The sequence below is a fragment of the Dendrobates tinctorius genome, unplaced genomic scaffold (assembly GCF_039654945.1).
Source record: "Dendrobates tinctorius isolate UK_male_01 unplaced genomic scaffold, ASM3965494v1 ptg000276l, whole genome shotgun sequence".
Lineage (NCBI taxonomy): Eukaryota > Metazoa > Chordata > Amphibia > Anura > Dendrobatidae > Dendrobates > Dendrobates tinctorius.
Window position 1 is genome coordinate 2,354,205 of NW_027361943.1, and position 18,516 is coordinate 2,372,720.

At 41.5% G+C, this 18,516-nt stretch overlaps 1 protein-coding gene across 1 annotated transcript in view; it reads left to right on the plus strand.

The window, feature by feature from the left end:
- Positions 1-18,516, plus strand: part of CPAMD8 (C3 and PZP like alpha-2-macroglobulin domain containing 8) — a 357,262-nt gene that overhangs the window by 230,520 nt on the left and 108,226 nt on the right. The window contains exons 23-26 of the mRNA XM_073559839.1: positions 11,863-11,914; positions 12,445-12,743; positions 12,956-13,181; positions 15,215-15,391. Coding sequence (XP_073415940.1) covers positions 11,863-11,914; positions 12,445-12,743; positions 12,956-13,181; positions 15,215-15,391 — 754 coding nt within the window. The remainder of the gene's footprint in view (positions 1-11,862; positions 11,915-12,444; positions 12,744-12,955; positions 13,182-15,214; positions 15,392-18,516) is intronic.

Sequence of the window (18,516 nt, forward strand, 5' to 3'; positions counted from 1 at the left end):
GGGGTACAAAGGGGTATTGCAGGGGGAAGATTTTTGCACCAGAACCCCTACCTTAACATACTCTTCAATATCTCTGCTCAGGGCCATTGATTTGGCCAGGCTCAAGGGGTATTGCTTTAAACAAGGAGGAGTGGTTCCTTCTTTCAATTTAATCATGACAGGGGGAATGGGCAGCCGACCCACATCAGTTTTTCCCCTTGCCCAAACAGTGTCGGGCACTTGTCCCATTTCCTCATCCTCAGGCATTTTGGTGTCAGGTGTTAGTTTCACCGCTTTTGTCATATACACCATTGCCGCAATCTTTCACAAATTTTTATCTGAGAGGGGACTTGTGACGGTAATACCCTCTGGAGAGTACTGTATGGTGGCCTTGATCGCACTCAGCACATCTGCTCCCAGTAAATTCATAGGGGTATTGTCACTAACAATAAGTTTTGTAAGCACCTCTTGGCTATCTCGCAATTTTAGTCTTATTTGTTTAGTCATAGGGTCTTCTGTCACTTGCCCCTCTACCCCCACACATTCCACAATCTCATTAGTAATCATGTCTGGCATTATCAAGTATCTGTGTACCACAGTCCCGGCTGCCCCAGTGTCAATCAAACATTCTGCCTCTTTCCCTCCCGGCATTGTTATGGTGGTCATCAAGGCAGGACCAGGTCCGGAGGGGACAAGAACAGGGTACACATTTGTCACTGGGTTGCCAGTTTCCTAGTCTGTATGCGAGGGAGGTGGAATATTGGTCTGCTTATTTTCCATTACAGGGTTTCTGCAATGGCTGGCATAGTGCCCATTCTCACCACAATTCCAGCACTTCACTGTTTCCATGTCCTTAGGTCCCTTGCTACGTCTCCACTGTTTTCCCTGTGTTCCAGCATACATGACAGGTCGTCTTATTGTCCTAGTCTGTTCAACTCCTTTTGCCACCTTTAGGAGATCTGTTGGATCTACATTTCTCCATTCAGGTCTGGCTGTCTGTACTGCGTCTCGTAAGCCTTTGCTCATACCGTCAATGAATGTATTTACCAGTATCTTAACGTCAAGTGGGCTTATTGGACTGTACCCCATGTCTGCCCATTTCAGCTGTAACCGTCCAAAGTACATCTCCACACTCTCTCCTTTTTGCTGTGTCACGTCAGTCAGGAGAACGGACTGCTCTGATTGTTTCACTATAGCCCATTGTTTTAGTGATTCACAGTATGTCTCCCCAGACCGTGCAGATTTATCATCCATGCCCAGAGCTTGATCCTTTGTCATATCTGTATGTGTTTTAATTATGTGTCCTAGTACGTCACCTGCCTTTGAACTCACCAAGCTCTCTAGGTCTGCCCAGGTACACTTATATGCCCGCTGTATTTCTTTTAGTTGTCTATAAAATGGGAAAGGTTGGTTTTCAGGGTTAGGCAATTGTTTTAACATAGCCAGCTGATCAGGGGGCTCCAGGGATAATACTCCTGTATCTGTCTTATTCTAGTCACCCTTTTCGGTCTCGCTGTGGGTACTTCTCTAGTCATGGGTCTGGTCGTGGAGGTCACTGGATGATCGGTGGGCGTGACATGCTGCTCCCTAGCTTCTTCTTCCTCGGGCCCACTGCTAGCTTCTTCCCCAAAAGTCAATGCTCTCTCTAGTGAGTCAGCTTCCTCTGTCACTACATGTGATCTTGTCCTGACAGGATTTAGTGCAATTTGCTTAGGTCAGGTTGCAGTACAGGTCATACAAGTGTTTCTCCAGCCTAAGTTTGGCTGACCACAGTGTTTACAAGTCCAACTGTCTTGTCTCAGTCTCTGATGATGCAGAGGTGGGGCGCTAGCAGTCATAGATCTTTGTGTATCGAAACAGTCATAATACACCCTACTTCCTACTGTAGTCTCTTTACATCCATACTGTTGTATTTCTTCTGCCACACGACACCATTTATTCACTTGTTGCTCTTTCTTTTTGTCTTTTATCCACCCCCTATTCTCCTCTCTGACACTGTGCCATTTGTGTACATCCAAACATCCACACTCTGGCATTTTTGCCTTTTTAAATATTGGTCTCACATCTTTTACTGCTTCCTTTCCTTCTCTGTCTTTCACAATCTGCATAGCTGTCTTGGATCCCATTGGGGGCACCGACCGTATACAGAAAAAGTTGCCCATGGCTTTAACCTTTTTCTACCGACAGCTCACCTTTCTTCTGAAATGCCCTCCCAGTGTGCCTGGACCTCTGTCTTACAGGCCACACTTAGCAAGTCAGAGAGAGCCTGCCAATGTGTAGCGGGAAGGCTCCTTGCCTCTCACCCGGTAGACCTACAGGATGTAGCGGGAAGGCTCTCTGCCTCTCACCCGTTAGATCAGCTGGCTAGAATAGGATCAGGCCTGCATCCTTCCAGCCCAGCTCCATGGATTGTTGTGGGAAGGCTATTTCAAATTTAGACAGCTCACCTTTATTCTGAAATGCCCTCCCAGTGTGCCTGGACCTCTGTCTTACAGGCCACACTTAGCAAGTCAGAGCGAGCCTGCCAAGGTATATCCAGAGGCCTCCTTGCCCTCGCCTCTCACCCACAACAATAAAACCTGCTGACTAAAGTAAGAAGGCCCAGGTGTGATAAGCCTCTAACCCACCTTATCAGCCATACAGTCGGCTACCTCCTCTGTGGATCCACAGTCAGCTATGCATCAATCATTTGACTTGAAGCAGATGAATCTTTTACCAAACATTCAATTACACTGAAGATCAAACAATCTTCCACAATTTTTCTTAAAATAGGCACAGTTTCTTTCCTACCCTCTTTGTACAGCACTGTTGCTTTAAACAAACCACAAATCTTTCAGCGCGTACCTTGAGGATAGAATTACAGAGAATTTTGAGCGCAGCTCGTATTCAGCAGAGATAAGAGATAAGAGCGAAGGGAGAAGAAAAATTGCGCAGCGGTATCATTCCCCCCTCCCATCAGACTGTAGTATCTTTCACAGAATTCCTTAGTTCTTTAGACTTAATCAGAATCAATCTCCTCAAAATCCTCATCAATCTCTGGTGACCACTGAACTTCACTGTATGGGCAAATAACTGTATAATGTGAGTATCCACGCCTTGCCCTTGCCTGTCCAAATGATTCCAGAAAACTTACCAATGTCATACCACATATAACACGAGTTATATAATTACTCAATTCATTCAATCTCAGATGCAGATTGAAATATCTGTAAAGTACCCGTCCTGGACCTTGCACTAGAACTGGAAAGGTAACAACATTAGGAGTCCATGAAAAAATTCTGTAGGGCTCTGCCCCTTGACTCAGTACCCCTAGAACTCCTCTGCAATCTTCACAGAATGGTGCAAATTCATTCATGCGTGCACATTCGGGGATTTTTTTTTTTTCTCTTTCACTTAGCGGTTATTTGATTTTACAAAAAGAAGATAACAAAAATCCCTTATCTTAATCACTCCGCCTAATTCAGCTCAAAATGAGTTGAATAATGTCCTCTGTCACATACAGAGGACCACGCCTAACGGAACCCCTCATCAATCAGGGATTTATTTATATCCCTTATACTCAATTACTCATCTCTCATCTCATTCAGAGGTTCTCATAGACATACATACAAGGATTCACACAGCCTGCCTATCTTGGACCTTGGATTTAACACCTTAACCTACAGCAGTGTCCACTGCCACTCTTGAGAACACCAAAGCCAACTTTTTAAACAACAAGAATCAATGAAAACCAAACCAACCAAAAACAACCACAGCCCTATACAAAATACAGCCTCATATGATTTACTGCCAATCAAAAACAACAACAACCACTGCACAGAGTCTATCCCAGACTTTGTTTGTGCTACACAGAACACCAGTACACAACCAGTTAGTATATTAGTATATTGCTAGAGCAGATTGACAGATAATACAGATGACAATTATTATCTTATTACTCTATTATTCAACTCTCATACAGACATACTCACCACTCACTGGTAATGTGGGTTCTTTTGAACCGTGTTGTACAGTCTTACCCAGAGATATGTAGAGATCCCTAGAGAAGCTGTAGATGCAGAATCAATGTAAGAATAAATGTTCTCACCTGCTGCAGCCTGGATTGTGCATATTCAACCTCCCAGGAAGCTCCCACATACGGATTCCGAATAGGCTGGTTTCCACGGTCCCCGTTGGGCGTCAAAACTGTGGGACTGTGGGCGCCCAGCTAGCTCAGTCGGTAGAGCATGAGACTCTTAATCTCAGCGTCGTGGGTTTGGGCCCCACGTTGGGCGCCAAAACTGTCGTAGCTGCTTTTGTTCTGACCAAGCATCAGCTGTCCAGATCACCAGTGAGTCCGAATTGTGAGGTTTCTCGCCCTTCTGTTCACAAGCGCTTGGAGACAAAGTGACACACACACTGGTCATGGTTAAATCACTTTATCTGACGTAATGAAGAAGCTGGCTGTTCACAGAGTGGTGTATCCAAGCATATTAATGGAAAGTTGAGAGGAAGGAATAAGTATGGTAGAAAAAGGTGCACAAACATAAGACATGTTTTTATACCATTTACAACAATATGTGACTCTATGGAGCTCATTTGGCCCCCACCATCACCTCAGTGTCGTACCTTGTTTACAATGTAACCAGAACACGTTGTTGAGAACAAATGATAACAAGTATAGTTTCCTTGAAGACAGAGACTACTAGTCTACATAAGAATAATTCTAGCAATAATAAGGCAAAAGGCAATTGAAGTCTTAAAGGCATTTAAAGGGATATAAAAGCAAACCATTAACTCTTCTATATCAGTTTCTACTGTGACAAAAGCCTCTGTGCGTACTATGCCAAAAAGCATACTAGAGGAGAGAGAAATGGGGTCCCCCGAACCCCCACTCCGTCCCCTGGCGTCATCTTCCTGGAAGAAAATGGCGGGTGCATGTGCAGTGCGCCCGCCGAGATCTGCCAGCCAGTACCTGGCAACAATAGTAGATTTTTCCTATTGGTTCATTTTGATCACTGTGATACGGTTACGGTTGTGTTGGGGTTTATGGTTGTGTGTTTGGGTTATGGTTGTGATATGGTTAGGATTGGGGTTGGGGTAAGGGTTGTGTTTAGGGTTGTGCTGGGGTTAGGGTTAGTATTGTGTTAGGGTTGGAGTTAGAATTGGGGGGTTTCCATTGTTTTGACACATCAGGGGCTCTCCAAACACAACATGGTGCTCGCCATCGATTCCAGGCCATATTGTGTTCAAAAAGTCAAACGCTGCTCCCTCCCTTCTGAGCCCTGCCATGCGCCAAAACAGTGGCTTTCCCCCGCATACGGGGTATCGGCGTACTCAAGAGAAATTGCACAACAAATTTTGGGGTCCATTTTCTCCTGATACCCTTGTGAAAATAAATTTTTTGTGAAAAAAGTTAAATATTAATTTTTTCCTTCCACATTACTTTAGTTCTTGTGAAGCACCTGAAGGGCTAAACTTTTTGAATGTGGTTTTGAGCAACTTGAGGGGTGCAGGTTTTAGAATGGTGTCACTTTTGTGTATTTGCTGTCATGTTGACCCCCCAAAAGTCACTTCAAATGTGATGTGGTCCCTAAAAAAAATGGTTTTGTAAATTTTGTTGGAAAAATAAGAAATCGCTGGTCAACGTTTAACCCTTATAACGTCCTAACAAAAAAAATGATGTTTGCAAAATTGTACTGATGTAAAGTTGACATGTGGCAAATGTTATTTGTTAGCTATTATGTGTGACACAACTCTCTAATTCAAGGACACAAAAATAAAAATGTGAAAATTGCAAAATTTTCAACATTTTTGCCAAATTTCCATTTTTTGCAAAAATAAACTCAAGTCATGTCGAAGAAATTTTACCACTAATATAAAGTACAATATGCCATGAAAAAACAGTCTCAGAATCAGTGGTATCCATTGAAACGTTCCAGAGCTATAACTTCATAAAGTGACAGTGGTTAAAATTGTAAAAATTGGCTTGGTCATTAAGGTCAAAATTGTCTTGGTCACCAAGGGGTTAAACTGGACATCCTGTTAAAAGTCTGTGTTTGCAGTTTGGTACTGGACACTAGGTGCCCGGTGTGGTCTCTGAACTTTACAGTTCAGTTTTGCTCATCCCTACTCCCGACTGTTCACTGACAGAGGATGTCAGGTAGGGAAGGTTTTGGCATGTCCGAATTCGTACTGCTGAAGCTTCGGTTCTCAGTGAGATATTCAGCTGCCAGAGGAGTCTGAAGACAATTCTCTCATTTGCTTTTTTAAAAAAAAAAGAAAGGTTCTGTTTTAAAAAATGCATCTGACAATGGGGAACTGACAAATTAACATTGTGGTTAGTTTCATTTAAGAAATAGTCTGCTAAACATGCATCTACTTGAAATAATGAGACTTATATACAAGTGCTTCTCACTAAATTAGATAATCAAAAAGTTAATTTATTTCAGTTCTTCAATACAAAAAGTGAAACTCATATTATATAGAGTTATTACAGACAGAGTGATCTATTTTAAGTGTTTATTTCTGTTAATGTTGATGATTATGGCTTACAGCCAATGAAAACCCAAAAGTCACTATCTCAGTAAATTAGAAGAATTAACAGAAAACACATTGAAAGGCTTCCTAAGCATTTAAAAAGGTCCCTTAGTCTGTTTTAGTAGGCTCCACAAACATGGGAAAGACTGCTGATTTGACAGATGTCCAGAAGGCAGTCATTGACACAAAGAGGCTAAGCCACAAAAGAAGCTGGCTGTTCACAGAGTGGTGTATCCAAGCATATTAATGGAAAGTTGAGTGGAAGGAATAAGTATGGTAGAAAAAGGTGCACAAGCAACCGGGATAACCACGCCTTGAAAGCTTTGTTCAGAAAAGGCCATTCAAAAATTTGGGGGAGATTTACAAGGAGTGGACTGCTTCTGGAGTCATTGCTTCAAGAGCCACCACACACAGATGCATCCAGGCCATGGGATACAAGTGTCGCATTCCTTGTGTCAAGCCACTAATGAGCAATAAACGCCAGAAATGTCTTACCTGGGCCAAGGAGAAAAAGAACTGGACTGTTGCTCAGTGGTCCAAGGTGTTGTTTTCAGATGAACGCAAATTTTGCATTTCATTTGGAAATCAAGGTCCCAGAGTCTGGAGGAAGAATGGAGAGACACACAATCCAAGCTGCTTGAGGTCTAGTGTGAAGTTTCCACAATCAGTGATGGTTTGGGGAGCCATGTCATCTGCTGGTGTAGGTCCACTGTGCTTTATGAAGACCAAAGTCAGCGCAGCCGTTCACCAGGACATTTTAGAGCCCTTCATGCTTCCCTCTGCCGACAAGCTTTTTGGAGATGGAAATTTCATTCTCCAGCAGGACTTGGCACCTGTCCACACTGCCAAAAGTACCAATACCTGCTTTGAAAACAACAGTATCACTGTGCTTGATTGACCAGCAAACTCACCTGACCATAAGCCCCTGTTACACATAGCGATATCGCTAGCAATATCGCTGTAATGTCACCGATTTTGTGACGTAGCAGCGATATTGCTAGTGATATCGCTATGTCTGATACTCACCTCCGACCGGCTCCCCCGCTGCTCATCGCTGGTCACGCGAGAACGTCCTGGATCATTTCTCGTCGGGCGCTTCCTGCTGGGCTTCCTGTGGCGGCGACGAGCAGTGCGTGGACGCGGGCGGGATGATGTCATGATCGCTGCATCTGACAGGTAAGTAACGACCCCCGACCCCTGCTATGTCGCTGGTGAGATCTGCCTGTGTGGCAGCTCACTAGTGACCACTTAGCTATGCACCAGCGATCCATATCGTTGTCGGGATCACTGGTGCATCGCTAAGTGTAACGGCACCCTTAAAGGGAAGGTGCCATCCAAAAAAATTTTTTTCAGCAATTGAAAAAATGTGAAGAATTAATGTTTACATTTTCTTAAAAAATATTAGCATGTTTTTAATTTTTTAAAATATGAAAAATAATTTTAAAACGTTTGGCATTTCCACTTGTTAACACTAGGGGGAGCAGCTACTGAAATTTGGCACAAAAACCTAGTGTACAACTAGCTCACATTACTGCCCTGCAGTAATTATGGGCAGAATCTGCTGACATGGGTGTGGTGTCACTCCTCTCCTTCCCTTCTGGGTGTTTGCTAAGGGAAAAGAGGATGACATCTAGGAACACAGTGAGCAGCCATTTTGATGGGGCCTGCAAAGTTACTGACTGTCTTTGCATGTAAAGTCTGGATCAGGACAGGTCATCAATCAGCAGAAATGTTTCCTGGATTTCTGTGGAGCAGACACGCAGATGGTATATCCATGTGTATAAAACACAGCGCTCTATGTACAATCCCTGGCACCAAACAGGGTGCCCCCCATAGACCAGCACACTGCTCTCCTGAAATACTCTGTGCTGCTGTCGCCCTGCTCCTTCCACCATATATCAGGCCCCTGTCGCCTCGCTTTCACACATCGCCAGGACGGGATCTGAGGAGAGGAATGGGGTCTTCGGTCACAGAGGATGGCAGGCAGCAAGGATTCTGGGAGTAGGGTGACAGCAGCACAGAGTATTTCAGGAGAGCAGTGTGCTGGTCTATGGGGGAGGTTACAGAGGGAGATATATGGCGGAGGAGCAGGGTGACAGCAGCACAGAGTATTTCAGGAGAGCAGTGTACTGGTCTATGGGGGGCACAGAGGGAGATATATGGTGGAGGAGCAGGGTGACAGCAGCACAGAGTATTTCAGGAGAGCAGTATCACACGGGATAGGATTAGATACACGGCTCAGCAGTCAGTATCACACAGGATAGGATTAGATACACGGCTCAGCAGTCAGTAGAACACAGAAGATTAGACACATGGCTCAGCAGTCAGTGTCACACAGGATAGGATTAGATACACAGCTCAGCAGACAGTATCACACAGGATAGGATTAGATACTCGGCTCAGCAGTCAGTATCACACTGGAGAGGATTAGATACACGGCTCAGCAGACAGTATCACACAGGATAGGATTAGATACACGGCTCAGCAGACAGTATCACACAGGATAGGATTAGATACACTGCTCAGCAGACAGTATCACACAGGAGAGGATTAGATACACGGCTCAGCAGACAGTATCACACAGAAGAGGATTAGACACACGGCTCAGCAGACAGTATCACACAGGATAGGATTAGATACATAGCTCAGCAGACAGCATCACACATGAGAGGATTAGACACATGGCTCAGCAGACAGTATCACACAGGACAGGATTAGATACATGACTCAGCAGTCAGTATCACAGGAGAGGATTAGATACACGGCTCAGCAGGCAGTATCACACAGGATAGGATTAGATACACGGCCCAGCACACAGTATCACACAGGAGAGGATTAGATACACGGCTCAGCAGGCAGTATCACACAGGAGAGGATTAGATATAGGGCTCAACAGTCAGTATCACACAGGAGAGGATTAGATGTCCAGCAGATTGCCAAGTGTTTTGAAACAGCAGGGAGCAGCTCCTCCTATGTTTTGCAAGAGCAGGGGCAGCAGCTGGCCGTGTGTTTTGGAAAGAGCAGCTCGGTCTCCAGCAGCTCGTCCTGGTTCCTCTCCTACAGCTGGTATGTGCAGAGTGAACACCCAAGCCCTGTTATGCTGTAACAGTACAGCATCCAGGGCTTGCAATAGAGTGTAAATGGAGATAAAAGGAACGCACTGAGCTCTAATAAGATGGCGCCTGGCCACACCTACAGCTGTGAATTGAGCTGCCCACAGAGGCGTGGCCAGTTCACTCCTGATGCAGCTGCAATGAAAGAGATAGGGTCGGCAGCCGACTCTTGTCTCTTATGCCCAGGCACTGCCGTAAATGAGCATGGAAAGTGTCGTTCAGCAGCCAGAGAGGTAAGATGGCAGCCCCCAGTGGCTGCATTACTACAGAAAAAAAAACAAACCATACACACCACTGAGTCAAGCTTAGGGGACAATATCTTTTTATACTGTTTTCTTTTTTACATTAAATTATGAAAAAACACGGCACCGTCCCTTTAACCCCACAGAGAATCTATGGGGTATTATCAAGAGGAAGATGAGACACCAGACCCAACAATGCAGATGAGCTGAATGCTGCTATCAAAGTAACCTGGGCTCCATAACACCTCAGCAGTGCCACAGGCTGATTGCCTCCATGCCATGCCGCATTGATGCATTAATTGATGCAAAAGGAGCCTTGACCAAGTATTGAGTGCATTTACTGAACATCCATTTCAGTAGGTCAACATTTCAGAGTTTAAAATCATTTTTCAGGCTGTGTGCCCACGATGCATTTTGTTAAGCGTTTCCGCAGCGTTTGTGTCGGATCAGACGCTGCAGAAATGCTTAAAAGATGCATCAAATTAATTAGCATGCGTTTTTGGCTTTTTGTGCCAATGCATGCGTTTTTAACCGCTCAGGAATCGCTTAGCGGCTAAAAACGCATCATGCTCATTAATTCCCTCATTGCTCAGCGTTTTTTAGCCATCCCCAATGTTCCCAGAAATCACGTGTCAAAAAACGCGTCAAAAACGCGCAAGAAACGCGCGGAAAAAGAGGCGCGTTTTCTGGGAAAGGGGATCCTTTTCCTGAGCGTTTAAAAACGCTAGCATGGGCACATAGCCTCAAGCTGGTGTTATAAAGTATTCTACAGCTCTGGCAAAAATTAAGAGACCACTTCCAAATGTTCAGTTTGTCTGATTTTTCTCTTTATAGGTATATTTTTCAGTAAAATGTAAATTGTTCTTTTAGTCTATAAACTTCTGACAATGAATTTCCAAGCAATAAATGTGGGGGGGTTTTTTCTGAAAAGGAGAAATGGTCAAAATTAAAAAACAAACAGTGCTTTCAGACCTCAAATATTGCAAAGAAAACAAGTTCATAATCATTTAGAAACAGCAATACTAATGTTTTAACTCAGGAAGAGTTCAGAAATCAATATTTTGTAAAATAACCATGATTTTTAAAAACAGCTTTCAAGTGTCTTGGCATTCTTGCCACCAGTCTTTCACACTGCTTCTGGCGCAAAAATGTAAGCAGTTCTTCTTTGTTTGATGGCTTGTGACTATCCATCATCCCCTTGATTGCATTCCAGAGGTTTTCAATGGGGTTCAGGTCTGGAGAATGGGCTGGAGAACAGGGTTTTGATGTGGTGATCTCTTAATTTTTGCCAGAGCTGTAATTTACTGAGATAATGACTTTTGGGTTTTCATTGGCTGTAAGCCATAATCATCAACATTAGCAGAAATAAACATGTGAAATAGATCACTGTTTGTAATGACTCTATATAATATATGAGTTTCACTTTTTGTATTGAAGAACTGAAATAAAATAACTTTTTGATGATATTCTAATTTTGTGAGAATCACTTGTAAATTGGAGAGGGAAGTGGGGAAATCTCTTTAAATATCTCTTATGTGCAACCAGTGCATGGCAACTCAGAGAATCTAGTACATGGGTTAGATGAGTTCCACAATGGTAATTTGAGTTTCATTTTTCTGTTACATTATAGAAAAAGAACACGAGAACTCATGCAAGAAGCAAATCCATCACATGATGGATGCAAATGGTGCAAGATGGAACCCATTGACTATAATGAATTCCTTTGGGCTTCTGGTGGGGTGCCATTTTATCAGAATGCTGCTATAGGGTAGCTTTTTCTTCTTGTGAAAATGATAAAATCTCAACTAAGGTGTGAAACTAGCCTTAGAAATACTAGTTTAGATAGATTTTACTGGTGGTGACCACTATATCTGTATTAGGGATCTGATGCATCTCATTGTCATCTAAAAAAAAATAATTAAAATATTATTGATCGTTGTATTTTTATAGTAAAAAAAATTATATTTTTTTGTTAAATTGCTAAAAAGTTTATTTGTCTTCTGTTCCAGCCAGAGGGTTTAGCCCGAGAATACACATACAGTGTCTTTTTATGCCCAAATGGTAAGTAAAATGTATAAAATTTAAATCAGTGTAACATAACATATACTTTTTATTTCTTGCTTAAGGGACCCCAAATATAAGATTCTCAGATAATATAAAACTTTGTCAGATAGTGGTGATAAACTAAAAAATCACAGACTAATGTTTGCTGTAAAATATCCATTAAGAATATAATCGGTGGTTTTGCTTTAAATAAGTAATATCTGAAGGGCTAGAATGTGGAATAGTTGAGGGACTGTATCTTTAGGCATAGGCCACAATGTACTCCATTATGGTCATTTAGGTGTCACACAGGTCCTGTGTGGTGGTCCATATATGAGGGAAAACTATGTTAGATAATTAAATGATGCTGCCATGCTGATACATTAGAAAGAAGTAAAAAACAGTTACCAAAAAGAGGGTTTATGGGTCCTCTGCTTGATTAAACTTTCTTTTTTTGCCTTTAATATCTGCATATTTTTCGTCCTGATTGTTCCTATCGTCTATTATATACTTCTTTGTGAATTTATGCAGTATCTTTTTTGGCCTAGAGAAAATTCAGATTTCTACTCCCAACAAGTTTGAGTATCAGTACCTACAGAAGCCACAGCGAATGACTCACTTTGACTTGACTGTAAAAGCCCACAATGATGCCCATGTGGCACTCTCATCAGGACCCTATGACATGGCTGAAATGATAGAAATTGTTATTGGTGGCCAACAGAATGCTAGAACTTGGATTGCAACCAGCAAAATGGGAGAACCTGTATCGGGTGTAAGCACTTCTGCTATCTTATCTTGGGATGAGTTTCGAGCATTCTGGATTAGCTGGAAAAATGGCCTCATCCAGGTAAGTAATTTAATTTATATTTTCTATGAAAAAATAAGAGTTTACAGATGGTACAATCATTATTGCTTTATTTCTCTGTGCATTTGACTCTTTTCAAGAATAATTACAATGTTTATTTTTTTACCAAGTTAAAATTAATGTTAAAATAGTAGACACGTTTCATGGGTGCAGACCACCCTACTCCCTTTCTTCTCCGTCTCCACCTTCCTCAGGTAGGACACGGCACCAAAGGCTCCAATGACTCTGTTATCGTGGAGTGGGAAGCTGGCAAGCAGCCGGAAGTGAAGTTCATCGGCTTTTCGACTGGCTGGGGTTCCATGGGCGAGTTTAAAATCTGGAGGAAGGAAGAGACAGACGAGAACCACAATGAGGCTTTTACACTTGGCATTCCGCACAATGTAATACCAGGGTCCGAAAGAGCCACAGCTTCTATCATAGGTCAATATTACTATTTTCATTGATTGAGTTTGAATCCAAACAGGTATTGGACAGTGTCTTAGCAAATGGAAACTTATTGTGCTAAATATGTGATTTCAATGCTATTTCACAGAATTAATTATGCAAAACGTATACCGTATATTAGATTATCTCAAGTGTAGTTATACAAGTGTTTGAGAATTCTTAATAATTTTAAAAAATATTATGGCAGAAAGCGGCTTATCGGTAATGGGGTCAGGGTTACACAGAACAGTTGACTAGGAGGCACAAGACACTGATTTTACTTTAACAATACCACAACCCAGTAAATGACACATCACAGAAATCATTCCACTGTCAGATTACGTAGCAAAAATCTGCAGACAGATTCCCTTTAAGATCTGGGTATAGATTGCATCATTTTACTGCACTCCTGAGGTATTTAGACTGTCCCATGATGCTGAACAATGTAATGTGCTAGTTATGATGGGGGGGTGTTGCAACACTGGCATTGTCTGTTACTATGAAATCACCTTTTATTACTGATCATTATCACTGATAAAATTAGAGTAAAAACAGTTATCCAATTAACTTTACTGTGCCAAAAAGAAGAAATTAAACTGGGAAACTGAACTGCTAACTTCATGAACTTTTTGCTGTAGTTTTTTTTGCCCTTGCTCTTGCATAGCTATATGCAGTACTACCTATGGAAACACCTGTGTTTCCTTGATTTTCCACTCGTTCTTGAAAGTGCCATTCCTCAGAAATCTTTTGTGAGTTAACATAGAGATTAGAGAGAAAACTCAGTAAGCAAAATATATTATTAATTAATCCTATAATTTCATTTATAGGCAATTAATACAATGTTTTTATATATTTTGACATTGAAATATTAACATGTAAAAACTATATACAGCTCTGGCAAAAATTAAGAGACCACTTTAAAATGTTCAGTTTGTCTGATTTTTCTCTTTATAGGTATATTTTTGAGTAAAATGTAAATTGCTCTTTTATTCTATAAACTACTGACAAAAACATGTCTCCAAATTTCAAAGCAATACATTTTGTATTTTTTTTCTGACAAAGAAAATTGGTCACAATTTAAAAAAAAGCAAAACCTCAGTGCTTTCAGACCTCAAATAATGCAAACAAAACAAGTTCAAAATCATTTAGAAACAACAATACTAATTTTTTAACTCAGGAAGAGTTCAGAAATCAATATTTTGTGGAATAACCATGATTTTCAAAAACAGCCTTCGTGCGTCTTGGCATGCTTTCCACCAGTCTTTCACACTGCTTCTGGTACAAAAATGTAAGCAGTTCTTTGTTTGATGGCTTGTGACTATCCATCATCCCCTTGATTACATTCAGGAGGTTTTCAATGGGGTTCAGGTCTGGAGAATGGGCTGTCCATGACAGGGTTTTGATGTGGTGGTGTCTTAATTTTTGCCAGAGTTGTAGGTAGAAACAAAGACTATAAATGTAAAAATTATAACGTTAAAGGAGATATTGTGGACTTCTTTAATATAAAAAAAGTTCTTAAGCACTAACAGGGAGGCAGTTGCCACCTAACTGCCTGTTGTGCCCGGCACCAGTTCTTCATCGGCACAGAATGATCACAGAACACTTCTGCCAGCGATTCCATTACTCTCTGTCAATAGAGCAGCACATCCTATTCCAGGCTTCTCTGCTGACAGGGCAGGACTGCTGGCATCATGCTAATTAACAGCCGGATCCCCAAGTTAGGCAACAAGGATATGGCTGTCAATCAGAATGACTTCAGAAGTTCCACCCAGTCAAGAGAGCAGAGCGGACAAGAAGCCGCTGCTCTGTCAAAGTACATCAACAGAAGTTGATGAGTTGCTGGCAGGAGCGGTCAGTGACTGCTCTGTGCCGACAGAATGGTACCAAGCACAACAGGCAAGTAGGTTGCAGCTGCCTGCCTTTGAATGCTTAGGCACATTTTTTTTGCAAAATCCCCTTTAATAATGTGTTTCTCTCATAATATCTGAAAATCCCTTCTTTGGTTTTTGATTGTCTGAATTTAACTCTAGGAGATGTCATGGGTCCCACTGTAAGTAACTTGGATAACCTTCTTCGACTTCCATTTGGATGTGGGGAACAAAATATGATACATTTTGCTCCAAATGTATTTGTTCTAAAGTATCTCCAGAAAACTAAACAGTTATGTCCTGAAGTAGAGGATGAAGCTGTGGACTATTTGGTGCAAGGTAGGTTTAGGAATGTTATTAGTCATTGTTAGAAAGACCATGAAATATTCTGTAAAAGTCTGTTAATTTTTATCTATTAATTGTTCTGCAAGAAAGACAGCTACAAGAATGTCCACAATAATGCATCCACTAATATTGTTAGACCTACTGCATGTAGTAATATAGTATTAGATAATTGTCGTATGGCTTTATTATTATAGAATCCGTAACATAGCATGTGTCAAAATAATCTTTAAATCTCTTAACTCATATGGAACAACATAGTGGTGAAATTAGACAATATACTGTATATACATTTAAAAGTTTAGGCACTCCTGCTCAAAGTTACTGTTATTTTGAATTATGAGGTCCAGTTTCACCTATTAACCCTTGTGTACCTGACATATTTTCAGTCAATACAAAAATTACATTTTTACTACTAAAACGTCATATTCCCATGTCGCAGTGTTATAAAATTCTGTGAGGCACCTATGGGTTCAAAATACTCACTACACCCCTAGATGAATTCCTGAGGCAGAAAAGTTTCCAGTATGGGGGTCACCTGTGGGGTGTTTGCTGTTCTGGCACTTCAGGGGTTCAGTTAATGGAGCCTACAATCTATTCAAACGAAATCTATGTTCTAAAAGCCAAGTAGCGCTCCTCTCCATCTGATCCCTGTCAGGTGCTCAAACAGTAGTGTACAACCACATATCGATTACTGCCACATTCAGGAGAAATTGCAAAACAAATTGTGAGGTCCAATTTATCCCATTACCCCTAGTGTAAATTATACATTTGGTGCTAAAACAGCATTATAGTGGAAAAAATTTAATAAATTGTTCTCACGTCTAAAATGTTCTAAAGTTTTGTGAATCACCTGTAGGTTAAAAATTCAAATTACACCCCTAGATGAATTCCTTGTTTCCAAAATGGGGTAACTTGAGGGGGGATTCCACTGTTTTTGTATATTTCATGGGTTCTCCAAACTCAACATGACGCCGACAGATCTTTCCATCAAAGTCTGCGTTCCAAAACGTCTCTCCTTCCTTTCCGGTCCCTGCCGTGAGAGGAAAGAGCAGTCTTCCCCACATATGGAGTATCGACGTACTCAGGAGAAATTGCAGAACAAATTTGGTGGTCGATTTTCTCTTGTTACCCTTGTGAAAATAAAAAATTTGGGGCTAGAGTAAAATTTGTGTGACAAAAAGTAAAATGTTCATTTTTTGCTTTCACATTTCTTTAGTTACTGTGAAGCACCTAAAGGGTTAATAAACTTTTTGTATGTGGTTTTTAGGACTTTGAGGGGTGCAGTTTTGAGAATTTTGTCACGTTTGGGTATTTTCTGTCACATATACCCAAAAAGTCACTTCAAATGTGATGTGGTCCCTAAAAAGATGGTTTTGTACATTTTGTTGGAAAAATGAGAAATTGCTGATCACTTTTTAACCATTCTAACTTCCTATATAAAAGTGCATAAAAATTTTGCAGATGTAAAGTAGACATGTGGGAGATGTTATTTATTAACTATTTTGTGTGACATAACTCTTTGATTTAAGGGTATAAAAATTAAAAGTTTGAAAATTTTAAATTTTCAAAATGTTCTCCAAATGTAAAATATTTTCACAAATAAGCAAAACTCATTTTGAACAAATTTTACCACAATCATTAAATACAATATGTCACGAAAAAAAACTATCTCAGAAGCAGTGGAATCCGCATTCCAGAGTTATTACCAGGTAAAATGACACTGGTCAGGTTTGAAAATATTGGCCAAGTCATTAAGGTTAAAATTGGCTTGGTCACTAAAGGGTTAAAAGGCCTAAAGTTAAAGAAGACACATTTCCATTATATTTGCCATTTTTTCATTTTAAAAATTACCAAAAGGAAAATGGGCCAATGCAAACTTTTGAGCACCCTTAGAGATTTGTGTGCTCAGATAACTTTGACCAAGGTTTCAGACCTTTATTTGCCTGTTAGGGTTATGGCTTGCTCATTATCATCGTTAGGAAAGGACAGCTGATGCAAATTTTCCAGTTTTATAAAAACCCAACCCTTTAATCTTGTGCCAAAAAACCATCAGCCATGGGTTTTTCTAACCAGCTGCCTAGCACTCTGAAAATTAAAATGGTGGAGAAGTCTATAAGAAGATATCAAGGTGTTTTCACATTTTCCTTTCCTCAGTTTGAAATGTAATTAAGAAATGGCAGTTAACAGGAACAGTGGAGGTCATAAGGTCTGGAAGACCAAACACAATTTCAGTGAGAGTTGCTCATCTGATTGCTAGAGAAGCAAATCAGAACCCAAGCTTTACTGCAAGAGATCTTCAGAAATATTTAGCAGACTCTGAAGTTGAGGTACATTGTTCTACTGTTCAGAGACACCTGCACAAATATGACCTTCATGGAAGAGTCATCAGAAGAAAACCTCTCCTGTATCCTCATCCTCACCATAAAATTCAGGGTCAGAAGAATGCAAAAGAGCACCTAAACGAGCCTGATGCATTTTGGAAATAAGTCCTGTGTACCAATGAGGTTAAAATAGAACTCTTTGGCCACAATGATCAAAGGTATGCGTGGAGAATAAAGGGCACAAGATTTCAGGAAAAGAACATCTCGCCAATGATTTAGCATGGGGGAGGATCAATCATGCTTTGGAGTAAATGATTGTAAACACACGTCAAAATTCACAATAGACGGGGGGTGTGGCCTGGATCACCAACAGGGAGGACGCATGTCGGCTCAGCTCCTGCTTCCAGGCTGCGAAAGAGACGTTTTCTTACAATCTGGATGATATACTTTGCTTTCAGTGGGTATCTAAAACCCTAGAGACAAGGCACAGGTGCACAGGAGGGGAGTTTGGTGGCAACCAGCGACAGAACCAGCGGTGAAGGAGATGCAGGGCCCTGACGGCGCGTTATCTTGCAGCGTGGGCTCCCCCCTAGTACCTGGAGACGAAGACGGGCGGACTGCCTGCCCGTACAAAGAAAGTGGTACTCACCTGAAGAGACGGCCTGGCCTGAAGCTGGAGAGCCACACGGTGCTGCTTGCAGGGGTACGCTGGTCCCGGGACTAGTTGGAAGGTAGGCTGCATTCGGGTGCAGGGCAGAGAGACTGGGCCCTGGACGCCATTGTGGTAGTCAGCTTGCT